Source organism: Myxine glutinosa, chromosome 5 (assembly GCF_964187855.1).
Source record: "Myxine glutinosa chromosome 5, kmMyxGlut1.1, whole genome shotgun sequence".
Classification (NCBI taxonomy): domain Eukaryota; kingdom Metazoa; phylum Chordata; class Myxini; order Myxiniformes; family Myxinidae; genus Myxine; species Myxine glutinosa.
In genome coordinates this window covers 27,213,890-27,241,400 of record NC_136265.1, presented here as the reverse complement: position 1 = coordinate 27,241,400, position 27,511 = coordinate 27,213,890, and the positions used below count along the sequence as shown (strand labels likewise).

Sequence of the window (27,511 nt, the reverse complement as noted above, 5' to 3'; positions counted from 1 at the left end):
AGTCACGTGGTTTTCGGGAACTGACACCTCCACTGTCATACGTCAATGTTCGTTTTAGGTATTTATACTGTACATGGATTGAAGGCAAATTACATGCACAACAAAGCACGAGTCACCAATGTACTTTCACCTGAGTTACAGGGACAATTGACACATATGGGACTCGAACCTGGGTTCCCTGCATCGTGAGCCAGGGATTCCGATTGGAAGATGAGCAGGCCAATTCAATTTAACATGTTTTTTTGTTTGCAAAGTCGAGGCTCATGGAAGAGTGGGAACACTGAACCGATCAGGACGCAGCAGAATAAAAAGAACACAAAGATGGGATGGTGGCACCAACACCTGGTTTGAGGAACAAAATGGAGTCTGGGGGTCTATCACTTCAACATCGCAGACAGGTTGATGGTCTCTCTGTCTTCTACCTCCCCCTTTGCTGTTCTTGCACCCTCTGCTCTTTCCTGAATCCAGGATCACTGCTCACCTCCACTCATTTGTTCCTCTTTTTCCCACATGTGGAACCAACTTCCACATTCTCTTCGGTCTCATTCTTCCCTCCAGGTCCTCAAGACAGCTGTTCACCACCATCTTAAATTACCCCCCATCCAAAATCATGATCTTTCCTGTCCCTGCTAATCCTGCCCCTCCCCCCACCCCAAGCCCACCTCCTTCCAATTTTCCAGTCTTTCCTTCCTGAGAGTTTACTTCGGTTTCCATCTTGTCCACCCATGCGCCCTCCCCTATTCCCTCATTGCTCTCGCAACATCCCTTATTGGTCCAAGTCTCACTTCTTTTTTTGTATACCAAGTCGAGGCTTGTGCAAGAGCTAACACATAAAACATAATAAAAGGGGGTGGGAGACAGACAAGAGGGGGAGAGAGAGAGGGAAACACAACACCAGTTGAGAACAGGTACATCGGGAGATCTGTGGAAGGGAGAGGGTTGAGTCAGGGTACACGGGATAAACAAGTTGGACACTACGAGGAATTTCAGGAAAGAAAATGGAATTTGAAGGAGGTGGATGTGATGTGTATTAACTGGGGTAGAAAAGATCAAGGTTTTGGATGGGGGAAGATAAGAAATGGTGGTGAACAGCTGTATTGAAGACCTGGAGGGAGGAGTGGGATTGAAGAGAGTGAGGGAGTTTGTTCCAGAGGCGGGAGAAAAGAGGAATTAAGGAGTGAAGGTGAGCAGAGAGTCTTGATTTCGGCAGTTTAACCATAAGAGGGTTGCTGGCAGATCTTGTGCGACCTGTAGGAATATTTGGGGGACAGAGCACAGATAGAGCTGGGGGAGCAAGGCCGGAGAGGAGTCGGTAGAAGACGGAAAGACCACCAACCTGTACTTAATAAAAAATGAATTTCGTTAAGGGAATTGCTGACAAAAGTTTTCAGTAATTACCGCCATCTGGTGGAATGTTTTAACAATCACACAAGGTAAATACCCTACATCCCAACGCCTATAACTCCAACTACCGGGGACGCCTCCTCTCTCTGTCGTGGCCCTGACTTCGTGAAGGTCGGGGTCCACCATCTTGGATGTGGGGGATCTCTGGGTCGCTCCTGGGAGATCGATCGGCTGTCTCGGAGCCGCGGGCTTGTTCGAGAGAACTGTCCGGGGCAATACAAGAACAACACCACCACCTATAACTGCCATAACAACCCTTGGACCACTACATTTACCAGAGATATACATTACATCTGACGGTGAAATAAATATGAATTTCACACACGTTTCGTTCAGTTTTTGTTAAAAAATGTGTGAATCGAATGAAAATGTGTATTTTTTTCGTGCATTACCTCACCTCAGTCCTTGATACATTCTAACATTTTGTCGTGTTATAACTTGAGAACGGATTTCAATAAATACAACTACGGTGGATTCGGGTAAGTCCTGGGAATGTTTGTGATCCCAATTTTTTGTTTTTATTTTTAAGTGTTATTTTAAATTATTTTTTTAATTTAATTTTTTTTTAATTATGGGTACACACTACAGAGTTCTATAAATAAACAAGAGTCGCAGTTCCTCTACCTCTAACGTTACGATCGTGTGCGCACATGAGGGCACGTCCGCCATTACCAAAGAGGGCAAAAATGGCTCGGATAACCCGGATGTACATGCATTGGCGTACGAGTTTAAATGTAAACAATACGTAAAACTGTCACTGGTGAACGAAACCGTACCTGGCTTTATCTTAGCCAAATAATGGAAATAAATAAGAAAAAAGTATTTCCTGCAAATGCATTTGATAACAGAGTGTATTTTCTTACCTTAAATTGACAATTTAGGGCTGAATGTCGATGTACAGCTTTGAACAGAAGTGATTTGTATCGGCGATATACACAGTTATAATGCAGTGAGTTAAGCTTTAACTTGGTAAGCTAATACAGTCTATTCCATGCGACAATCCGGGGTAACACGATAACAATCATTCTAAAATGGAAACAAAATCAGTTCAAACGTCTAATGAAGTATCCAATCCAACAAAGTGCAGCATAATGATACGTAACATAACCGTACATAACCGTACATAACCGTCACTTTTCGGCAGCAAACAATAAAATTGTAAATATTAAAAAAAAATTAGTAAAAAAATTAATAAATAGTGAGACCTAATACATAAATATTTATTACATCATTTTAGACCTAGACTATTTGTAAATACAATATCTGATCTACGCCTAAGGCTTAATCTCCTTCAATTAAACTTCACTTCATGCCTAGTAGGCCTAGGCCTATAGAGTTTTAGTCGTCTAGTCACAATTTAAGGCATCAAAGTTTAGACATTTTGCTTCATAAGCTGTCAGTAGTGTAGTCTCGGTCCCAAGGCCTACGTATCAATCTTGGCCCTAATAACATATGATATGTTGTGGCGGACACAATGCCGGCGGGTCATAAATCCGCGCACCAGTGGGTGACGCGAGCGACCGGACGTGGAAGCAAGGCTCGGGCCACGCCCGGAGCAAAGGAGTCATGAGGCTTAGGGGTTGAACTGAAATACATGCCCCGCCTTTCGGCCGACCGGCCACGCCCGAGGGCAAGGCGTGGCCTCGGGATATATACGCGGGCTCGAAAGTCGAGCCCGCCCAGTGCTTACAGTGCTTACGCCTTGAATAAAGTGTTTGGTTTTGTTCAATGCGTGGTGGCCTACCTTCTTGGCAAACGAGCTGTGTGTGCATAGCACCACACTGGTGACCCCGACTGGTTCAGCCATAGCTGACCCCTGAACGTGCCGTGGCTACCAACGCTGTCGCCGTCAAACTCCCGGAGTTCTGGGAAGCACAGGCCGACATTTGATTTGTGCAAGCCGAGGCCCAATTCCAGCTCCGGGGCATCACAGCGGACGACACCATGTACTTTCACGTGGTCGCCGCCCTTGGACCCGGCACTGCCGCCCGCGTCGTGTCCTTCCTGTGGCACCCGCCGGGTACCCACAAGTACGCGGCGCTCAAGCGACTTCTCATCACCACGTTCGGGCTCACGGAGGCCGACAGCGCCGACCGGCTCCTTGACCTTCCCGCCCTCGGCGACACACGACCATCCATTCGGATGGATTATATGTTGTCCCTTCTTGGAGACAAACGCCCGGATTTCCTTTTCCGAGCACTTTTCCTCCGCCAGCTACCTGCGCAGGTACGGCTCGCGCTGGCCGGTTAGGCTATAACGGAACCCCGCGCCCTGGCCAGAGAGGCGGACAAATTTTTCGCGGTCTGCGACGCGCAGCCGACGCATAGTGCTGCCATAGTGGATACCGGTGCGGAGGCTTCAGCGCCCCCTGAGTCCCTCGTGGCCGCTGCTACGCCCCGCCCACCACCGCCGTCACGGCCGACGCGGCAGCCACCACCGCAAACCTGGTGCTATTATCATGCCAGGTTCGGCCGCAAGGCCCGGGCGTGCCGCCCGCCGTGCTCTTTCGACGGGTCGGGAAACGACCGGGCCGGCGCTCACTTGCGGCCATGAGCGTCGGCCATTCCGGCAGCCTCCTTTTCATCAAGGACACCTCGTCTGGTCATCGCTTTCTGTGCGACACTGGAGCGCAGGTAAGCGTCCTCCCTGCCTCCGCGTCCGACAAGCAAGCCGCGGGCCGGGGCCCCGCCTTGCTCGCTGCCAACGGAACTCCCATCCGCACATTCGGGAAGCGTTGTCTCTCGCTGCGGTTCGGGCAACAGCGCTTCCAGTGGTCTTTCATCACCGCCAGTGTGCCAATGGCCCTGCTCGGTGTGGATTTCCTTTGTGCGCATGGGCTGTTGGTGGACATTATGTGCAGACGCCTCGTCCAGGCCGAAACCTTCAGTTCGCTTGCTTGCTCGCTGAGCGGCTCGTTGAGCAGCTCGCTGAGCGGCTCACCAAGCGGCTTGCTGAGCGGTTCCGTCCCGGCGAGGTTGGTCTGTACGCTTCCGGCAGCGGACGAGTTTAACCGCCTCCTCACCAGATTCCCGGCGCTCACGCGGCCCACCTTTTCAGCGGTGGCCATCAAACATGGGGTGGAACACCATATTCCCACCGTCGGACCACCGGTCTACGCCCGAGCGCACCGCCTCGACCCAACGAAGCTTGCCATTGCGAAGGCGGAATTCGCCACGCTGGAGCGGCTGGGCATCGTCCGGTGTTCCAACAGCGCATGGGCCTCACCGCTGCACATTGTGCCCAAGCCCGGCAGCGGATGGCGGCCGTGTGGTGACTACCGCCGGCTCAACGACGTCACCACCCCCGACCGCTACCCGGTCCCGCACATTCAAGACTTTTCCGCCCGGTTGGCGAAAACGACCATTTTTTCCAAGGTGGACCTCATCCGGGGCTACCACCAGGTGCCCGTCAAACTGGAAGACGTCCCGAAGACGGCCGTTATAACACCTTTCGGCCTCTTCGAGTTCTTGCGGATGCCTTTTGGGTTGAAAAATGCGGCCCAGGCGTTCCAGCGGCTCATGGACAGCGTCTTGCGCGACTTGTCCTTCGTCTACGTCTACCTGGACGACATCCTAGTCGCGAGCGCGTCCCAGGAGGAGCACCTGCTCCATCTCCGCACGCTGTTCGAACGCCTGGGCCAGCATTGCCTGATAATCAACCCCGCGAAGTGCCGGTTCGGCATCACCGCTATCGACTTCCTGGGGCACCGCATCACCAGGCACGGGGCCATTCCTTTACCAGCCAAGGTGGAGGCGGTCAGGAGTTTCCCGTGCCCCCGCACGATAAAGGGGCTCCAGGAATTCCTGGGCATGGTGAATTTTTATCACCGCTTCGTGCCCCGCGTCGCCCAGCTCCTGCGCCCCCTGCACGAGGCCCTCCGGGGGAAGCCGGGCAAAGGTGATATCGCCTGGACGGAGCAGATGGACGCGGCGTTTGCGGGCGCGAAGCTGGCCTTGGCCAACGCCACCATGCTGGCACACCCGACGCCCGATGCACCAATCGCCCTCACCACCGACGCGTCGGACTATGTGGTGGGCGCGGTGCACGAGCAGTGGGTGAATGGTGCTTGGCAGCCACTGGTGTTTTTTGGCCGGCAGCTCCACCCGCACGAACGCCGGTACAGCACCTTCGACCGCGAACTTCTCGGGCTCCACCTAGCGGTCCGACACTTCCGCCATCTTCTCGAGGGCCGCCCATTCACGGCCTTCGTCGATCACAAGCCCCTTGTTTTCGCGATGGCCAAGGTCGCCGAGCCGTGGTCGGTCCGGCAGCAGCGTCACCTCTCTGCCGTGTCCGAATACACGACGGACATCCGACACGTCGCGGGTAAGGACAACCCGGTGGCGGATTGCCTTTCCCGGTCCGTCGCACACGCGGTCCACCTCGGGATCGACTATGCCCGGATGGCGGCGGACCAGACCGCCGACCCCGACGTCCAGGCCTTTCAGATCGCCGTCACAGGCCTCCGTGTCACCGAGGTACCGTTCGACGTCGCGGGCACTGCCCTCTTGTGCGACGTCTCCCTCGGCCGGCCTCGCCCCATTGTACCCGCTGGCTGGCAGCGCTCGGTTTTTGACGCCATCCACGGCCTGTCCCACCCGGGCACGAAGGCCTCCCAGAAGCTGGTCGCGGCAAAGTTCGTCTGGCGTGGCCTCCGGAAGAATGTCCGTGACTGGGCCAGAACGTGCCTCGCGTGCCAGTGCGCAAAGGTCCACCGCCACAACCAGGCCCCGTTGGCCCCGTTTACGGTGCCCGAGCTTCGGTTCGACCATGTCCACGTCGACTTGGTGGGACCTCTGCCCCCCTCGCGGGGATTCACCCACCTCCTCACCATGGTGGACCGCACCACCCGGTGGCCGGAGGCCGTGCCATTGGCGGCGACGGCTGCGGCTGACGTCGCGCAAGCTTTCATCGCCACTTGGGTTGCCCGGTTCGGCGCCCCCTCGGACATCTCGTCCGACCGCGGCCCCCAGTTCACCTCGGAGCTCTGGGGAGCGGTGGCACAAGGGCTCGGCGTCAAGTTGCACCGCATCACGGCCTACCACCCCCAGGCCAACGGCCTGTGCGAGCGCTTCCATCGCTCGATGAAGGCCGCGCTCCGTGCCAGCCTCCGTGACAGCAGCTGGGCCGACAAGCTCCCCTGGGTCCTGCTGGGCCTCCTGACAGCGCCCAAGTACGACCTGCGCGCGTCCTCGGCGGAGCTGGTTTTCGGACAACCGCTGCGGGTACCGGGCGAATTCATCCCCGACTCCACGGCACCTTTGTCCGCGACGCAACAGCGCTCCGCCCTTCAGGAGACCGCCAGGAGGTTCGCCCCGGTGCCAACGGCACGTCACGGTTGCCCGCCCTCACACATCTCCCCGGAGCTTCGCACGGCGGAGTCCGTTTTTGTCCGGCACGACGCCCACCGGGCACCGCTGCAGCCCCCTACGACGGGCCCTTCCGCGTGCTGGAGACCGGGGACAAGCATTTCACCATGGACATCGGCGGTACTCCAGATCGCATCTCTGTGGACCGCCTCAAGCCGGCCCACCTCGACCTGGACCACCCCCCGCCAGCAGCTCTGCCTCCGCGTCGAGGCCGACCCCCGGCGGGCGGACCCCCGGCACCCCCCACCCCCGCTGTCCCGCCACCCCCAGCCCTGCACGCATCGCCAGAGGGCGTTTCGGCCGGGTCATCCGGCTTCCCCGCAAGCTCACCCTTCAGGTGCACGGGAATTCTGGGGGGACGCGTGTGGCGGACACAATGCCGGCGGGTCATAATTCCGCGCACCAGTGGGTGATGCGAGCGACCGGGCGTGGAAGCAAGGCTCGGGCCACGCTCGGAGCAAAGGAGTCATGAGGCTTAGGGGTTGTACTGAAATACATGCCCCGCCTTTCGGCCGACCGGCCACGCCCGAGGGCAAGGCGGGGCCTCGGGATATATACGCAGGCTTGAAAGTCGAGCCCGCCCAGTGCTTACGTGCGAGCCTTGAATAAAGTGTTTGGTTTTGTTCAACGCGTGGTGGCCTACCTTCTTGGCAAACGAGCTGTGTGTGCATAGCACCACAATGTCATGGTAGTAGTACCATCACTAGTTACTAGTACTAGTATCATCAGGCCTAGCTAGGGGCTAGGCATAGCCATAGGGCCTAGGCCCTATCCCAGTTTATTTTTTCCCACTAGATTTTCATGCTGTTTATAAACATGACCCAAACCTCACAATTATGCCTACACGATCCCCTCCCTCTCCTCCCCTCTCCTTCCCTCTCCTTCCACTGTAAGCCTTGCTTCCGTGATACATTTGGCACAAGTGTGAGAGTGTAAGGGCTTAATCATGTTATAACAGCCGAATATTTGGTCTTGGGCTAGGCCTATAATATTTTGTAATCTCTACCAATCTATCTCCAGGCGTGCTATGATAGATCAATTCGATTTCTTGCATGCATGGACTGAAGTTGGGGACATAAAAGTAAGTTCAGTTAAAGTCCTAGCTAAACTAACATGAATTCAGTTGTCATGACATGCATTCATTCATGCATTCATTTTTGCATTCATTCATTCATTCATGCATTAATTAATTCATTCATTCATTCATGCATTAATTCCTGCATTAATTCATGCATTAATTCATTCATTCATTCATTCATGCTTTAATTCCTGCATTAATTCATGCATTAATTCATGCATTCATTCATGCATTAATTCCTGCATTCATTCCTGAATTCATTCAGGCATTCATTCTTGCATTCATTCATGCATTAATTCATTCATTCATGCATTAATTCCTGCATTAATTCATGCATTAATTCATGCATTAATTCATGCATTCATTCTTGCATTAATTCCTGCATTAATTCTTGCATTCATTCCTGCATTCATTCAGGCATTCATTCATGCATTCATTCATTCATTCATGCATTAATTCATTAATTCATTCATGCATTAATTCCTGCATTAATTCATGCATTAATTCATGCATTCATTCTTGCATTAATTCCTGCATTAATTCTTGCATTCATTCCTGCATTCATTCAGGCATTCATTCATGCATTCATTCATTCATGCATTAATTCATTCATTCATGCATTAATTCCTGCATTAATTCATGCATTAATTCATGCATTAATTCATGCATTCATTCTTGCATTAATTCCTGCATTAATTCCTGCATTAATTCATGCATTCATTCCCGCATTCATTCCTGCATTCATTCATGCATTCATTCATTCATCAATTCATGCATTAATTCATGCATTCATTCTTGCATTAATTCCTGCATTAATTCCTGCATTAATTCATGCATTCATTCCCGCATTCATTCCTGCATTAATTCATGCATTCATTCATTCATCAATTCATGCATTAATTCATGCATTCATTCATCAATTCATGCATTAATTCATGCAAATAATTCATGCATTAATTCATTCTCGCATTCATTCATGCATTTGATCATATTCATAATTATCATTGCCATTCTTCATGTTCTTGCTAACTAGAAATTTATGATTTTAAGCTTGCTCAGAGTAAAGTCTGTCACTTTTAGAGGAAATAACTTTGAGTTTGACAAAAAGATTGTGAAAGGTTTATTTGTTAGGGACAGCCATAAAAATCCTATATTTATTCCTATTTAACCAATATATGGGGTTAATAGGGACTATAAGTTGCTTTTAAAAAAAACAAGAGAACACTTTCAACCCAAATATCACCAAATCAGTATGGTTATCAATTTTCAGCGAAAAAAGTTTCCGAACTATTTTTCAGTTTGTGTCCCTATTCACCCCATTGTCCGGTACCGTTGCGGTGTTTTAAATGTCGCGGCCGGCTGACGTAAACAGCGCTGATTTTCACTTTGGTAATGGCGGCTCACTCTTCAAAACGTCACAGGATCACGTGATAGGTGCGCACTCTTCTTTATTTATAGAACTCTGTGGTACACACGTGTAAAAACTGTAAACACGTGACGTTGTCGTTGGTTATCCCTGCACGGAGAGCAGGATCTCCCAGGAATCCTTTTTTTTTTTTCCCCCCCATAGATTAGCCATCGCAGCAAAGATTGGTATTTCCATCTGCGAAGCGACGGGTCTTCTATTCTATTCTAATACGAATAACATGAAAGAAAATAGCATTTAAGATATATTAATATCGCGAGAGTTAGACATACTATCGCGAGATGAATTTATCTCGCGAGACTCATAACGCCTAAATGTCGCGAGAACCCCCGATCTCACAACATTGGTGAAGTTTAATATCGCGAGACTGGACACCAACGAGCAAACTGCTGCGGTAACTGTAAGTTTTATTTTTGTTTATCACGTGTTTGTCAGTACAGGTCGTTGATTGAATGCAAAATTTGCACTGTCGTTACTAATTTAGGTAAATATAAAGAATAAATGCAGAGATTTAAAAAAATAATATCCCGTTGCACCTGCTTCACTGGTAGTGGTATTCAGTGTCGTGTCTTTAAATCCACATTTTCGCCTCAAGGCGAGCGTGGTCCTTCCTCACCGGTTATCGTCCTTTTCTTTCATCGTGGCTTAAGTTTTAGATGTGCTCGGTCATTAAACATTTGAGGCTGGCGTTGCGTCAGGACAACAAACATCATTCGGGTAAAGCTAGCCCGACCTCACGTTTTCTCGTTGCTATGGCCGCTCAAACACGGCTAGGCCCAGTTATCTCTTTGGTAACTTTTCTGACACCTATTGCTCAAAACAAAAGTCAAAAAGTTGGCCACGATTTCACTTTCTGTATTCGTACGGGAAAAAATAATAATAATCAAGTTCCAGCAAGCTTTTGCTCTGCAGGTGACTTGTGTGCACCTTGATTTTTGGAGAATCTTTCACCTGCATGGTGCTCCATTACGTCATACCGCCTTCACCAGGGGTGTGTTCCGTCTTCAAGCGGCTTGCGGCCCACCTGTCGGTGTTGGCGAAGTGATAGGCCCATAGACTCACCTTCATCGCAAGAGATTCCAATGATCTTGAAAGCCTTGGTTTCCATGGCGACAGGCTGAGCAAGATGAGGCAGGGGAGCCAGCCCTGAAGTGAGAGCGGTACTCCATCAAGCTGTGGATGAAAGCCTTGTAGGTGTATAGGAGCTCAGGTGTGCCGAGGAAGGACTTTGCTTGACGGAGGATGCCCAGTCTGGCTTTGGAGGCCAAATTTGAAATGTGGCTTGCACAACAGAGATCATAGCTATAAGAGTGGAGGAAGTCAGCAATCCAAGAGTGGAGTTGGCTTTGGATTCCATAGGAAGACAGTTTGGAGATCAGGGCCGTCTCTCAGAATTGAGGGTAGCCAACATTTTTTTCCACTTTCTCTGCTGCAAAAGACACAGAATCCAGGAGCAGTGACCAACAGGACCCTGGTTGCAGCACCAGTTGCCCTTGCGATTCTCACTAATGGCTGCGATAACGCTGCTCATGCTACCTGGTCGCCTTTCTCAGCATTGTCTCCGTTTGTTTAAGTCGACGGGAAGCCAGACTCGGATCGATTCGGCAGAGACCTCCATAAATCTTTCTTATCAAACCACTTGGGCTTCTAAGTTCACTGCCACAAGTCTGCACATAGGTGCTGGTGACCTTGAGAACACAGTGGCTCAGGTGCCTCACTCTCTGTGGGTAGGGCACCAAATGTTCCTGTTCATGTTCGAGCACTACACGGAGAAAGGAGTGCAGTTATGCTTCTGTAGTTCTCGACCCCCATAGAAGGCCCGACCATTACCTCATCCTATCCCGATTTTACCCTTGGTGGATAAGTCTGATTCCTGCCCCGAAGACGGAGTCCGCTTAAGCTCATACCTATATTATGAAATGTGAAGCCTCAGGTCGATACGTTAATTTTCAATTTAATGTTTTAAAATTTCAATGCTGCTGCTATTTCAGGTGTTTTGTGCTTTGGTTTGCAGTAAATGGCAGCGCCCAATCCGACTGCTCAGGGTGTGCTGCTTCCTGGTACGGGCACAACCGGTTACCCGACGGGTGTTCCAATAGTAACTGGTCCCCCGAGGGAGGTTAACACGGCATCCTTGTGCCGCATTGGTCAAGATACGATGCAGGACATCGTAACGAGGACAACCGAGGTGTTCCAGATTCTTCGTGGGATGCAGGTGTTTATCTGTATGTTTTCTTATCTTTGAGTCACCTAAAGCTGTGTTGATAAAATTTTAATTGCTTTGTCTGTCAAATTGTCCTGTAAATTGTGATTCTTTCAAAAATCCCTCCCGATTCTATGTTGTGCAAAGTCCTTCCTTAGCACACCTGAACTCTTATCCACCTACAAGGCCTTCACCTGCAGCTTGATGGAGTACTGCTGTCCCCTCTGGGTTGATGTCCCTGCCTCACACTTTGCTCGGAGTCAATGGGCCTATCACGTTACCATTGTAGACAATCGGTGGTCTCTCTCTGTCATCTACCTCCTCCTTTCTGGTCTTGCACCTTCTGTCCCTGCCCACCCACCATCCCAGGGTGCTGCAACCTCCTCCTAGTGAAACTTCCAGGATTACAGCTCATCTCCACTCATTTGTTCCTCTTTATTCCCCACCTGTTGAATAACTTCCACGTTCTCTTCAATCTCATTCTTCCCTCCAGGTCTTCAAGACACCTGGTCCCCATCATCTCAGATCATCCCCAATCCAAAACCATGATCTTTTGTACGCCTGTTAAACCCCCACCCAACCTCCAAGTTTCCCCTTCCTGAGTTTGTTTCTGTATCCATCTTCTCCCAATCCTTCCTTTCTCACCCGCATTCCCTTCCTCCCTCTCTCTACTGTTCCTTCTGTTCTGTTGCATCCTGATCCATTCTGTGTTCCAGCCCTTTCACGAGTCTAGGCTTTGTATACAATCTCCACCCCCCCCCTCCCCCCACCGATTTTAGTATTTGATGCATCCCAACAGTTGAGAAAATTGTGGCATTTAAAATGGTTTCATACTTTGGGGCTATCTTTAAATGGCAGACTTGAGTGGAAATTATTAGTTGTCACAGTTGATCCCGTCTGGCAAAACGGGCACGAAGCACACCCGTCCTCCAAGATACCTTCTGGACTACCCTTTGGAAAAATGACAATTGATACAAAGTGGTCTTCTCAGGTAATTCTGTTACTTTGCGGCCTTCATTCATCTCGTGCATTTTGTGAATCGGATTTTCAAAATTGGGAAAAAAAAATTAGAAAAGTATTTTCCCCCATACAAATAAGGGGCCTCTGAGGAGCAAAATGATGAAAGCCAGCAGGATTAGACTAGCAAAGGGTATTTGTTGGGGTGGGTGGGAGTTTTGGTACGACAGACATAAACGGCCTCGTGGGCAATGGCATGAGAAGAATCGTGTGTACAAGACGTTGTGGATGTGCTTGGTTGAGCATAAGGTAGTGATGGGCAACACATTTGAAAGACTGAAGTGAGGAAGAACATGGAAACTTCTAAAATTGAGGATGAGACGATGGACATAGGGAGACTTCTAAAAGTGAGGACGAGGCGACCTACACAGGAACTAGGAAGACTTCTAAAATTGGGAATAATGGGACAAATAAATGCGGGTGGCGAACCGGCTTGGTCTTGGGGTTTGTCATTTACATTCCATTTCCGAGGAGTCTTAACTGCCACCGTGTTTAATTCTACGCGGTTATTTTCTCTTGCGTCACAAGTTTATATACATTTTTGGAAATAGGACTTGTACTCCCCGAACCTTTTTGCACCATTCCCTAGCAGCTTCCCAACGGGGGTTCGTACAGCGTTGCTGTGCATACTGAGCGTCAAGCAAAATTGCAGGAGCACCTACGCCAGCTCACGGTGCTTTTCCGGAAATTGCGGCTCGTCTTCGACAAGTGCCGTGAGAAAGCCGGGCCGGGGGAACCGGAGGTCGAGTATGACGACGGCGATGGCGGATCTGATTATTTGAATGCTCGGCGTGTGTTGTGGCATTACATCTCCCGTCTGACAGTTGTTCTACGTGAAAGCCGTTTTTCTTGAAGCAACCTAACAGTTGCAACATGCAGGTGCCGCTGCTGCATATCCCTTTCGTGGATGAGGAAGGAACGAAGCAGGAGGAGAAAACGAACCCTGCATTGCTCAGTGCCAATGAGGAAAGGCACGAGCTCATCGAGGTAAGGATGCGAAATCGTCTTGTGTGAATGGCCTGGACAATAATGTTCATTTTGCGTACAGCTTTCAACATTCCAAATGGATCAGATTTGTACTTTCTTGTATCCAAATGTCATATGATGTCATTCACCATCCTCGTCGGTTGTACCATGATCGGAGGCCAAGCATCAATCCAGGAAGTGGTGCGTGCCATTTTTAGTCTTTGGTATTACCTGGCAGACTCGGAGCGAACGCTCTAATCATTGTGCTGAGTCTGGTCGCCATTTTTTATTTATTTAAATACACAACTACAAATCGTCAACAGCAGGTATCACGATGTTATTAAAAGTGTCGTTTCCATTTTTGCAGAAACTACGGCAGAAGAACCAACAGCTGAAGCAGGTGATAGACATGCTGCGAAACCTCATCTGGGACATCAACTTGATGATGTCTGCACGGAGCTAGTACTGTTTTCCTTGTACACGTTTATCGTGCTCATCATTTTTTTTTTTACGTCACCTCGAAGGTCATTAACGAGCCAGCTCAAGTTTTACCGACAAGATGGGAATGCTCATGAATGTGGGATCCCACAATCATGAATTGGAACTCAACCGCTTGCCATGAGGCCACCGCTGTGCTCACAAATCCTGTTATCTGTAGGAGAGGGGGGGGGGGGGGGGGGGATTGCAGGACGTCCAGTTTCTCTATACAGACACAAGATCCTTCAATGAAAAGCTTGTTGTGTTTTATTGAAGATATGAAATTCGATGAGGCATGACGGAACGTAGTATCAATTGCTGCAAGTAATTAAAGGAAAAAAACCCATTTAAGGCTGAGTTGCATACACTGGTTTTTAACGAAGGTTTAAAAAGCAAGTTTGATTTGAAATGAACCCTTTGGCAGTTTATAATTTACATCAGAGTAAAGAATTACCCCCAATAATTTGCTTTTGATCTGCTTAATGATTTGTAGTGGAGAGAGGGTGTCTTGTGTGTGTGTGTGTGTGTGGAGTGTTCAGTTGTTTCCATTTTCGATGTTTCAGTCTTGGGTGATACCGCTTACAATTTACGACATCCAGATGAGACTGGGTGACGGACGGACCGTATCCGTGAACGAGTTATTTGTACAAACAAAAGGATCATCCTACGAGGCCGAGCGGCGCGTTATTAGATCGGGGTTGTGCAACTTGTCTTTAAAAGCTTTGTTTCATTGTCTCATGTAGTGTTTGCTTTCGGCCGTTTAACTCCCTGGTGCCTTATTGTGAAGGCCGTGCAATAATTCCATCAAAACGGCAGTCCTTCAAGTGTTTTAGCAAATAGCTGCCTTCCAAAGCACAAGTAGAAATACTTCCTTCCGGGCACCCTCCGTCAGGATACAGCGAGTGCTGATAAATTAAAAATAATGTTAGATCGAGAGACATTTTAACCAAAAGTTGTGGCTGCAGCATTGGTTGCTCTGCTAAGAATGCTGCAACAATAGGACAGTCAAGATTCAACACTAAAAGGTCACAGGCCTTAAACCTTGCACGTCAGAACGAGCTTGATCGGGTTCAAAACCAACGGGCAAGTGCACTTGCTTGAGAAACCAAAAGACTCGACACATTGTACAAAACTCGGGTAACGGTATCTCGTGAAATAATTGAGGAAAAAACATTTAAAAAAATAAACGAGAACTTGAACCACCCGAAACATTGTTTCTGAAATGCCGAAAGTGCTCCTGCAGCATCCAGTCCTAATGTATATGCACGGTCGAGGGTTAATCTGAGCTCGATTATATTAACGCAATAAGTAATAACCGGATTTTAAATTTTAGGAAAGGCCTAAATGTTCTTGCGTTAGCGATGATGCGTTTCCTTGCAAAATTGCTACATGATGCTGTCAAAAACCTTCGATTGGTTTATTAACCCAACTAATCTGTGTCACGTGATCGATCATCTGATGTTTTGCAACCGGCAAAATCGTGGCATTAAATTGATGATCGGCCCCTTTACAGGTGCAAGACCAAAAAAAAACAGTCATTCTGAACTAAAAACGTAAACGGATGTTGGTAGGATGAGTGGTCTAATATTTCTCCGTGTACTCTAACCACCATTTTCAAGTGCCGACGCCACTGCATCATCCAATGTGCTTGATGCCGACTTTATCACCCGACCTATTCATAGCAACTTTAGAAAGCCACGGTGCCGTACTCCTTTATAAGAGGTTAGGTGTTGCTGAATCGCTCTCATGCAGGGGAAATACGGCGAATGTTTTGCCATTGCCTTCTGGGTAAGAATAGAATTTGATCCCATGACCATCAAATTCCCCCCCTTTCCACCAAAAAAATAAATTAAACCATGATAAGCGGTTGTTGCCCAACAGAAAACTGATTATCCTGCAATTTTTGAGCAGTCTTAATTGGCCGAACGGTCCACTAGTCGAGCAAACCCCGACTCGTACGAATGATCAAAATATAAACGATAACGAAAGAAAGTAATTTAAATGTGGCATGCGTACTCTTGAGGTTAATGCTACATAAGAAAAAAAAGTCGATACCTATTAATCCCGAAACGCATCTTGACGGCTGGCCTGCAGACTTTATCTTGCTCTTGGCTACGCGCGTTCCAAGCATCAATGTGCCTCATTTCCAGGTACTGGTGATCAAACATATTTCGATTGAAAATCTTTCACAGGATAACACATTGGCTCAGAAATCCGAGGGAAAGTCCTATCTTGCTGGTGACGCCAGCGCCATAAGGAGATCAAAAGGAGGGTTCAACCGTTTTGCGTTACACGACCCCCTGAATACAAAAATAATCACAAATTTGTACTGGGGCTGGTCACTCGATGGCCAAGTTCAGTGGTTTACACGGTCTGGCCAATGACCATCGCCGGATGTCTTCACAGCCCCAGTGAAGATGAGTGTGATACTGCTTCGGTAGCAAATACCAGCAAACAAAACTTCTGGAATGAACACATCCACAAAACAAAATATACAACATATAGGCACGGGTTAAAAGTACTAACTACATCCGAAGATGCATCAGAAAAACAAAAGCGTCTTTTGAGTGCTCAGCTCCTCATTCGGGTCTGTTAGATCGAGGGGCGTCGAGAATCGCAAAGGTCCGGCGCCTGCAACTCGACCTTTTTGAAAACGTGTGCTTCACAGTCGCTCAATGTCACGGTATTTCTTCCGTAGGACCGACACCTGGTCCTTAAAGAGCAGAGGGTCGAGGCGTGTGCGGGAATGGCGCAGTGGCATGAAACCGAAGATCGATGCAAAGGCGTCCGTGCAGCTCTGTCGCTGTGCGAAGTGTTCGGGGTCTGCCCAGCGCGAAGTCCGCGTGCCCTGGAAGATCAGGATTGCAAATTGAGATATTTATCATGAGAACATCCTTCAATATGAGTTACTTTTTTTTTGTTTGTTTACAGGTGCCAGGCAGGACAATTGCATGCAAGCATATCCACTTTGGGCAGTGGAGGGAGGAATGTCATTGGGCAGTTTTAGGCAGTAGGTAAACTGAATAGTTTGCTTGTGCTTTCACAGCAGCAGCCACGGGCCCAAATTTAGAAACCCGGGCAGACTTCTGATTCACAATGGCCTACTCTTTAGTACCCACAAGTGACTGCTGGCAAAGAAGTCTAAGCTAAAGGGACCTGTTAACGACACAGTGCGAGTAAGCAGGGCAGCTGACATTCCTCCCGATGAGGTCTACTCATGCTGCACAGAGCACTACTGTGTGAAATTCCAGGGTGACGGTTTATAGTGCGATGCGCAATTGCATTGTGATAGGAATTGGAACGCGATGTCAAGCCGTCATACCAATGAAGACCTCACCGGCTGCATCATGGCGTCTTTGTATTGCTTCTTGTGCGTGACCTTGATGGGAGGACGTTGCGTCACGATGGAAACCAGGAAGTTCATAAGGATGTCCTCACAGTTGGACAGCGAGTCCACCATCGTCCGCAGCTCCCTTGGTGCGACGTGCGTGTAGAGATGATGGTAGTACCTAAAATGGTACGGAGTGCACGCACCGGAAATAATAAGCAAATCACTTGTAAGAACAGTGCATATCCATGTGTTGCACATGGCACTTGAATATTGTGTTTAAGGTCATGAATGACGAAAGTTGTTCATGTGCGAAAAACCATGAATAGTCTACGGTTGGTCGAAACACGACATACCGTGCCGTCTTTATTTTTGCATTGCGGATAGTGTTTGCTCAGATTACCGATGGTAAAATGCTGCTCCTGTGAGAACCATCGAATACTCGTTTGTCCATTTGGATGTGTAACCCCAGCGCTCTCTTGCTGCATCCCAGAAGTGGCTACGGGCAGGATAGCCCACGATCCGATCCGGAAAGCTAAGCCACACAGAGAAGGCAAAGTCCACCTGGGTTTGGGAGCAGGAAGGAATCAAAAATTGAGAGCAAGCTGCGATTTAGCTTTCACAAGTTGACGTGTGAAAGTGATATGCAAGGGAATGTTCCATCCATCATGGAATTCAGTCTACGGTATGCAAATTGTAATAACCCCATTCCATAAACTTACATTTGTTTAATATTAGTGAGGTACCCATGCTACACACGGGTGGGAGGCCAGAAGCAAACAGACAATGCAGAAACGGCGAATGCTAAAGCATGAAACCAATAAATTCCACATTCCTGTAGCACCTTCAGTCGCACGTCAGACATGGACAGCAGGTTCGTGAAGGACTTCCATGAAAAACGTACCCGTTGGCAAACAAACGGGTACGTTTGTTCCATACCCAGTCAATGGCGAATCTGCATATGGCGATCCGCGAATTCACGTTGAGAAAGTAGAAACCGTCACGGCATTTCGTCATTCACTTGAACTCGATATCTCTTTTTTCATTCCAAACAGCATAACTCCAATCACAAATTAAATAACATTAATATAAAAAATAAACTTTTAACAACATTCGTGACATAAACAAATATTTAAATCCTGATGTGAAGTTCCGTATCGTTGGGTGAATACAATTAGGAATTCAAAATCGTACTTGTATTCACTCAATTCCAATCATCAATTGATACTTTAACAAAACGATTAAAACGATTAACGATTTAACATTACGATTGAATACACAACAACATGCATTTTATTTAAAGGCCATTTTCCCTGCTAGAGCGGGGGTTAGCCTTGCGGTCCCCATGACAATCTTCTCCATTTTGCCCTATTTTCTGCATCTCTCCTTGTTAACCCCCTTGCCCGCATTTCTTCTTCCACCATCTTTAGCCAAGTCTTTCTCGGTCTTCCCCGTCTTCTACTTCCTTCTACATTAATTTCCATCACTCTTCTCAACCAGTCACTTTCATCCTTCCTCAACACATGACCAAACCATCTCAACCTGTTCCTCTTCACAGCATCAATCACAGGCTCTATTCCCATCATCTTTCGCAATTCATCATTTGTCTTCCTCTCTCTCAACGATACTCCGCACATCTGTCGAACCATTCGCATTTCCACCCTTTCCAACCTTCGTTGCTGCTCTACGTTCATTACCCATGTCTCGCTCCCATAAATCATAACACTTCTCACACATGCAGCATACACCTTTCCCTTCAGCTTCAACGACACTCCCCTCATCATCAGCACGCCACTCAATTCCCGAAACTTCTTCCATGCACATCTCACTCTAGCAACCGTTGCCGAGTCTGATCCACCTTCTCCATTCAGCATGTCTCCGAGGTAGCAAAATGTTTTCACACCTTCCAGCTTCACGCCGTCTCCAAGATCCAACTCAACGTTTCCTTCATCTGCAGCTCCCTCTGTGCACACCTTACATTTGAATGTAGCTGCCACACTGGTTAATGACCCTCTCAGACCACTACATTTTTGATGAACCCACTCAGCGCACATTGTACACTGAATGGAGTTCACTCCGACACCCTTCCTACACACAGCACAGGGCCACTTCCCAGTTCTTTCCACCTCACCACATGCTTTACCACTTGCCATCACCTTCGTCTTTCCGATATTCACCTTCAGACCTTTTGTCTCCATACATTCCTTCCACGTGTTCATCTTTTCCTTCAGTACATCCATACTTTCCGCAATCAACACCAGATCATCTGCATACAACAACTCCCACGGTAAACCCTCCTTTACGTTCTGAGCCAGCACCTCCATCACAGCTACAAATAGTAGTGGACTTAGTACCGACCCCTGATGCACTCCCACCTTCACCTCAAACTCACCACTGTTCCCGTCCTTCGTCCTTACAGCTGTGCGCGCTCTTTTGTACATTGCCATCACTACTCTGATCAACCATTCCTCCACTCCTAACTTCCTCAATGCCCATGTCAATATTTTGCGTGGAACCCGATCGAATGCTTTCTCCAGATCAACAAACCCAAGAAACAACTTCTTCCTCTTCTCCATGTACTTCTCCTGCAACTGCCTCAATGAAAAGCGCGTCTGTCGTTCCTCTTCCTGGCATGAATCCAAACTGCATTTCGTCGATCTTCACTTTCTTCCTTATCCTCCTCTCCAACACCCTTTCCAATACCTTCATTCCATGCTCCAATAACTTTATCGCTCGGTACGAGCCACACTCCAGAGGGTCACCTTTCCCTTTGTATAGAGGGACGAGGGTACTCAGTTCCCAATCCACTGGAATGCGGCCTTCTTTCACCACCAGATTACAGATCTCTGTCATTCTCTTCACACCCCAACTTCCTGCTGCCTTCAACATATCTCCCACAACTCCCGTCGGCCCTCCCGCTTTTCTACCCTTCATTGCTTTTATCGCTTCCTCAACTTCCTTCTCAGTTATCTTCTCTGCCGGTCCTAAAACTGGGTTACTCTCAATGTTGCCATCCCATTCATTCTCTGTATTCAACAGCATTTCCATATATCTTTTCCATCTTCCTTTAATTCCATCTGGGTCGACAACGATTTGTCCCACTTCATCCTTCAAGCAACTCACCCCCATCACATCACACCTCTCTTTCGCTATCTGCTTTGCAATCCTGAATACTGCTTTCTGACCCTCTTCCGAATCCAAGTGTTCTCCGAACATTTTCCGACATGCCTCCTGCACCTTTGCTACCTCTTTCTTTGCAGCGTTCCTGGCTGCCTTATAACTTTCATGCTCTGCTGTTTCTGCTCCCGTACCCTTCGCCTTCTGCCACTCCTTGAACTTCTTCCTCTTCTCGTCAATCCTCTTTCCAACTTCATCATCCCACCACCATGTTTCCGAGTGCCTCGGTGGTCCTTTTGTCCATCCACATACCTCACCAACGGCTCCCAACAGACTAGCTTTCATTGACATCCAACCACTTTCAAGCTCAACCACATCAGCCTCGACCCTACTCAGCCTCTCTTTTAATGCCTCCCTTACTGTCACCTCTTTCAACCTCCACACCTTCATTCTCGGTTGGTACTTCACCCGCCGAGCTCTCCTCGCATCTTTCACCCTTACGTCGCAGACAACCAAGTGGTGCTGTGAAACAGCCTCCTCCCCCGGGATCACCTTTGTGTCCCGGAGGTGTCCCCTATCTCGCCTACGCACCATCAGGTAGTCAACGGTTGTCGTCGACCCACCTGACGTGTATGTAACAAGCTTATTATCCTCTTTCTGGAACTGAGTATTACAAATCAACAAATCAGCTTCATCAGCAAACTCCAAAATCCTTTCACCTTCTCCATTTCTCACACCATATCCGTAACCCCCATGAACTCCGTCAAAACCATCCATACTCCTTCCCACATGTCCATTTAGGTCTCCTCCTACCACAACAACTTCCTCATCTTTCACGTTTTCCATCAGCTTCTCTATCGCACACCAGAACTTGTCCTTCTCTTCATCGCTTCGACCAACCTGCGGAGCATATCCCGAGATGACGTTCACCAAGAGCTTTCCAATCATCATTTTCACCATCATCAACCTATCACCCACTCTAGTCACACTCACCACACTGTCTACAAACTCCTCAGAAAACAGGACACCAACACCATTCACACACTCCGGGCACCCTTGCCACACAAACTTGTATTTCTGTCCCTGCCTACCCTTCACTGTTCTCACACCACTTCCCTTCCCGTAACATTACGATTGAATGACGGTTGTATTTGGATATTATCAAACCCGCGCATTGCCGTCATCTGTCCACTTCCGCATTCGCGGCAGGTTCATAATTGTCATTAAAATCTAAACAGTATTTGTAGAATTTCAATAAAAGCCACATCTCTGTTCATATCGGTAAATATTCCATCGTGTTTGGAAAAACTGGAAAATTGGAAAAACAATATAGCCTATTTTACTCCCAGGGGTCCCAAGAATAGCTACCCAAAATATCGTTGCGATCGGTTGAGCCGTTTTTGCGGTACCTTCGAACGGACAGACGGACATTTGGTGAATTATAGTAAGATTGTTGCGCTTTTGGGAAACCACTGAGAAGTAATGGCAACCACCATACAGGTCCCTTAGAATAGCTATTTCATAGCAGAACATTATCTTAGCCCCTTCCCTTTATTTCGGGTTAGTATGTCTTCATGCGTTGAGGAAGGGAAAGATAGGCCCTCCACTCATAAAGGATAATTAGCCAGGCGTATGCACAAAGATTGCATCCACAGATTGATTTAAAGTCTTGAAGGACAGACCAAAGACCATTGGGATGTGCACCAATCAGGGCCCGAGTCCCTTCGAGAGAGCCAGTGGAGGCGGAGTGACAGGATCCACCAATCGGGAGCCAGGACACCCGAAAACACACACCTTCCCCCCAACCCCCCTGCTCTCCCACGCTCGGTGAGGGTGGACAAAAGGTGATTCAACACGTTTTTGCACTCTTGGTTTTGGCCATTGTTGACCTAGCACGTGCCTGCATCTCTCTCTTGGCCTCGGACTTTGTTGGCTGTGCAGGTGGGCTCTAGGCCGGACACTCTCACAGGCCTCTGCACTTGATTCTCTCTCTTGGCCAGACTCTCCCTGTTCTCTGTTGGCAGCCAGACTCCCTCTCGGTGCACATTTGCATGACTTTCTACACCTACACGTGCCTGCCCTTGTTTGTGCTGGGATCACCTTTACCTGCTCGTGTTCAGGACTGCCGTTTGCCGGCCAGATGCTCGTTGGTGAGGTTGCGAGGAGAAGTATCTGGTAACATCGTGGCCATTTCGATAACAGGTTCCCAATGTTCGTTTTCCCCTCCCCCTCCCCCATGAATGTGTGCTGGGCCAATGTGTTTATTTGTTGTAATCGTAATAAGGCGTAGGATAAGTTTAGTTCCTGCTTCTTGTCCTTTTCTATTTTCTATTGAGTAATTACACTGTAAATACTTGTTAATAAATCAAATCGTTAAACGTTTCCTTTCTCTCTGTCTGTGAATGTCTTTTCTTCCATTGGTCCGCCATTGCTCGCACCCAGAGTAGCGATCGGCCGTAACAAAATTAGCATTAGCCTGGCGGGTACCAACAGTTGCTCGGCCATCTAAATTTCCATCCAGGAACAAAAGAAAGTGGTACACTGCCGGAGGGTACGTACAGTCACGTGAAAAAGTAAGTACACCCCATGTAAAGTTTTGACTTTTTAAATATATTTCAACATTACAGCTATTTGATCTTCATCTATCTATAATTCCAGTAATCTCTGTACGTCTGTACGTCTGTTTGTCTGTGACCGCTGTTTCTCGACAACCACGGGTCCGATATACTTTTAACTTGCCAGGTATATTGCTGGGGACCCGAGGATGTGCCTTTTCAAGGTTTCATATTAATCGGACAATTACTTACCGAGCTATGTCCAAAAAACGATTCAACCAATCAGAGAGCAGCGAACGATCGCGTGTGCCGAACGTGGAGGACACACTCTGCCTCGGATGGCACATTTGAGAGCGTATTCATTTATTTCACGTTTGCAAACTATGTTGGCGTTAAACTATGTTTTAAAACTAATAAAAACGAATTTGCGATTCATTCGCTTTCCTGCGCGTTTGTGCACGCGATGGCGATTTCTTTACCAAACTCCGGAAGCCGTTCGCTTTGGACCAAACCATTGCATGTAAATAGAGGGGGGGGATTGTCACCGTACTCGCAAGCCGTTCGCTTTGGACCAAACCATTTCATGTAAATAGAGGGGGGGGATATAATTTTAGATATAGATATAGTACGGGCAATGCCCTAGTTTCAACAATATTGATAGATAAAGGTGATATAATATAACAAATATCATGAAACTTTCACATTTTGTAGTCGATTGCATAATTTAAATAAACATAAATGCAAGTTTCGCATGTGGAAAAAGTAAGTACACCCCTACATTTATCACTACTTCAAATACCTAAAATTAGAATCAGGTGCACCAGCTCAGGTGCAATTGATTAGAACATCGTTAGAGAGGATCTTGGAGGAACCTGTCTTATTTAAACCTCAGACATTTAGTTTGGATTTCTCTTTGTTGTTGAAGTGTGTGGTGCCACCATGCCTAGATCAAAAGAGCTCTCTGAGGCCTTCAGAAAGAAGGTTATAGATGCCTACGACTCTGGGAAGGGATTTAAAAAGATCTCCAAACAATTTGAAATAAATCATTCGACTGTCGGGAAGATCATCTACAAGTGGAGAAGATTCCAAACAACTGCCAACTTGTTCAGGCCAGGCCGCCCCAGCAAGTTCAGCCCGAGAGCAGACCGCAAGATGCTGAAAGAAGTCTCGAAGAACCCCAGAATGTCATCACGGGACCTACAGGGAGCTCTTGCCACTGTTGATGTCAAAGTGCACGAGTCTACCATTAGAAAGAGGCTGCACAAATTTGATCTACATGGGAGGTGTGCCAGGAGGAAACCTTTGCTGTCCAGAAAGAACATCAGGGCAAGACTAAAGTTTGTCAATGAACACCAAGGCAAAGACCAGCACTTCTGGAACAATGTGCTCTGGACAGATGAGTTATAGGTAGAGCTATTTGGCCACAGTACTAGAAGACATGTTTGGCGAAAACCAAAGACAGCATTTGACCACAAGAACCTGATACCAACTGTAAAGCATGGTGGTGGAAATATTATGGTTTGGGGCAGCTTTGCTGCATCAGGACCTGGGCAGCTCACCATCATCGAATCCACTATGAATTTATTCATTGTACCACAGGGTGCTTGAGGATAATGTGAGGCCATCTGTCGGAAAGTTGAAGCTCAATCGAAGGTGGACCTTGCAACATGACAATGACCCTAAACATACCAGTAAATCCACCAAGGAATGGCTGAAAATAAAGAAATGGAGGGTTCTGGAATGGCCAAGTCAAAGCCCGGATCTAAATCCCATCGAGATGTTGTGGGTGGATTTGAAACGAGCTGTGCATGCAAGAAACCCCTCAAACATCGCACATCTGAAAGAATTCTGCATGGAGGAGTGGGCAAAAATTTCTCCCAGTCGATGTCAGAGACTGGTAGACAGTTATAAGAAACGCCTACTTGAGGTTGTTTCTGCCAAAGGGGGCAATACCACCTATTATTATTATTATTATTATTTTTTTGTATACTGAATCGAGGCTCGTGAAAGAGCTAACATTTATTTCACAAACAAATCAACCAGACAAACAAAATATACAAAAAGAGGGAGCGGAAGACAAGATGGGGAGAGAAGGGGAAGCACACAACCACAACATTTGAGAGCAGGGAGAAGTGTGGGAGGGAGAGGGCTTGGGGGCAGGAGGTGTGGGAAGGGGGGGGGGGGGGGGGGGTGGGAGAAGTATAAAACACAAGGGGACCGAAATTAGCGGGGGTAGAAAAGATCAAGGTTTTAGAGCCAATGGTGTACTTACTTTTTCCACATGCGAAATTTGCATTTATGTTTATTTAAATTATACAATGGACTACAAAACGTAAATGTTTCATGATATTTGTTATGTTATATCACCTTTATCGATCAATATTGTTGAAATGAAGATCAAATAGCTGTATGTTGAAATAGTCAAAACTTTACATGAGGTGTACTTACTTTTCACGTGACTGCACGTACGTTCCCCCATTGAAACAGTCACGTGGTACAGGTAAGCGGAGTAAGACGATGAACCCTGCTATCGTACGACGGACCAATTGGCGTCCGTAGTAGCTGGTTCGCAACTTGCCGAAGTACGAAGTTATTCGTGTGTGGCAGCCGCAGGTCCAGTAAGTTCGGGAGGGAACGGAGGCTCACCCCCTCATAGTAGACCCGAACCCCGGGCCGTAACAATATATATATATATATATAAAAAAAATATCTTCCGTCTCATTCATCAATAATCTGGTGTTGGTTTAGCGGCTAGGGTGCCAGCTTAGGATCCGAGGATCCTGGGTTCGAATCCCGGTCGATCGCTGAATTAATGCCAGGGGGGTTGACTCAGCCTGTCATCCTTCTGAGGTCAGCTAATTGAGTACCAGTTCACTGGTAATTCCCTGTTTGTCGTAAAAGGCGACAAACAGGGTTGTCGGCAGGAAGGGCATCCGGCCATAAAACATTGCTTCAAAAAGGGGACCAACAAAAACAACAACAACCACGGTGCCCAAAAAAGGCCAACCCCCGCTTTGCGGGGAAAAATGGCCTCTAAAGGTGGTTTTTTTAAATTTATTCATCAATTCCTGTGTAGCACGTGGCTGCTCATCTACAACATTGGCGGGAGCACGACTGTGCCACTGATGCAGTGCCCCATGTCGGTTAGAGCAGGAATTCAGAATTTGTTCCACGATACCGGCGATAAATTCCCTACTCTTCGTGAAGGACACCGTCGGGTCTTTAGCATCTATCAACTAAACCTAGAACAGATTAGATGCCAAGCTTCATGTTCATCCCAAGGAGGGCGCACTCAGTGATGCAGTGATTCGACCACCCACTACAACCAACCACCACCTGCCTGTGAAGCACCGGCCCTACAGTTTATAGTTGGACCGTAAATCAAACCCGGGTTAGAGGGCTCAAAGCCAAATGTTCTAACTTTGCGCTATCATGTCAGAGTCCTGTCCCACTTTACTTAAACTCAGGACATGTCATACTCATACAAGGAATTAACGTGTGTGTGTGTATGTGTGTGTGTGTGTGTGTGTGTGTGTGTGTGTGCACGCGCGCGCGATCCACCAAAATAATCGTCAAGATCTCCCGAGTCGATTCGGCTTCCAGGGGATGGAGATATGTTATTAAAGGAAGCAACATCAATTAAGAAACACTCGATATGATGCTGATGATTGATCCAGCAGCAGTGATATGTTCAACTTAAAAACGCAGTCCTCAAATTTATAGCATTATAATTAGTGTGAGCGGTCAGTTCCGTCCCCTGTTCGAATTATCAATTTCATTACTGGTGAGCACTAGCAAGTTGCCCATGCTCACATGCAATTATATATGGGGTGGGGATGTCGGTGGCAAAAATGCAAGTGGCGTCTTCTGTCATCGAGCTGGCAAGCTGGGAGCAACAACTCGCGTTTATTGCCTCATCTGATGCATTTAAATGCTCTAATGGCGACGAGGTGGTCCATTTGAAAATGCTTGTTTGATGCGTCACTTTTTGATGCCTGGAGTACGCAATAAAAATTTGTATTGGTGGCAAAGAATGAATGAAATGAATGAATATGAATGATCGTTTTAAGGCCATTTTCCCCGCTGGAGCGGGGGTTAGCTGGAGCATGACAATCATGGTTTCCTGTTTGAGGCAATGTTTTTATGGCCGGATGCCCTTCCTGACGCCAACCCTTGGTCGCCTCTTACGATGCGCAGGGATATTGCGGTGTACCTATTCTAAGTCGGGGTACACACCGTGATCATTCATCCCAGCAAGCTGGTAATCAATTTGCCGACCTCGGAAGGATGACAGGCCGAGTCAACCCCCCTGGCGTTAATTCAGCGATCGACCGGGATTCGAACTCAGGATCCTAGGATCCCAAGCCGACACCCTAACCGCTAAGCCAACACCAGGCTTAGACAGTGACCAGGCTAAGACAGTAAGACAGTGACCAATTGCAAATTAATAGTAGAACATCAAGAGTCTGCTTTATCTATCATCCTCATTTCCTATTACAGGCTTACAGGTGTGTGTTGAGACCCCTTAGACCTTGGAAGACTGTTTAACATTTGAGACCCAAAAGTCTCCG

The 27,511-nt window shown here is 47.8% G+C and overlaps 2 protein-coding genes across 6 annotated transcripts in view; one reads left to right on the top strand and one right to left on the bottom strand.

Moving 5' to 3' along the window:
• Window positions 1–9,617: 9,617 nt before the first annotated feature.
• Window positions 9,618–14,403, top strand: MED30 (mediator complex subunit 30). Of its 5 annotated transcripts, XM_068117553.2 has the most exons (6): window positions 9,618–9,677; window positions 11,292–11,492; window positions 13,087–13,239; window positions 13,377–13,484; window positions 13,831–13,863; window positions 13,988–14,403. In XM_068117553.2, the coding sequence occupies exons 2-6, from the start codon at window positions 11,295–11,297 to the stop codon at window positions 14,036–14,038; spliced, it is 543 nt and encodes a 180-aa protein (XP_067973654.2). In that variant the 5' UTR covers window positions 9,618–9,677; window positions 11,292–11,294; the 3' UTR covers window positions 14,039–14,403. The 5 variants fall into 5 exon arrangements, with proteins under 5 accessions (XP_067973654.2, XP_067973653.2, XP_067973651.2 ...); XM_068117552.2 differs by having other exon boundaries at window positions 13,090–13,239; window positions 13,831–14,403; XM_068117550.2 differs by having other exon boundaries at window positions 13,831–14,403.
• The window catches only part of LOC137427803 (exostosin-1b), a 26,544-nt gene continuing 13,222 nt past the window's right edge, over window positions 14,190–27,511 (bottom strand). Inside the window, exons 9-11 of the mRNA XM_068117549.2 lie at window positions 17,672–17,832; window positions 17,278–17,449; window positions 14,190–16,788 (exon numbers count right to left, since the gene is read on the bottom strand). Coding sequence (XP_067973650.1) covers window positions 16,603–16,788; window positions 17,278–17,449; window positions 17,672–17,832 — 519 coding nt within the window. The 3' untranslated portion in view covers window positions 14,190–16,602. The remainder of the gene's footprint in view (window positions 16,789–17,277; window positions 17,450–17,671; window positions 17,833–27,511) is intronic.

Bases quoted from the DNA above. Each gene is read 5' to 3' on its own strand.
- MED30 (XM_068117550.2), top strand. From the start codon at position 11,295: ATGGCAGCGCCCAATCCGACTGCTCAGGGTGTGCTGCTTCCTGGTACG. The intron at 13,240-13,376 runs GTCGAGTATGAC...TGCAACATGCAG, and splicing joins CCGGGCCGGGGGAACCGGAG to GTGCCGCTGCTGCATATCCC. The intron at 13,485-13,830 runs GTAAGGATGCGA...CCATTTTTGCAG, and splicing joins AAAGGCACGAGCTCATCGAG to AAACTACGGCAGAAGAACCA.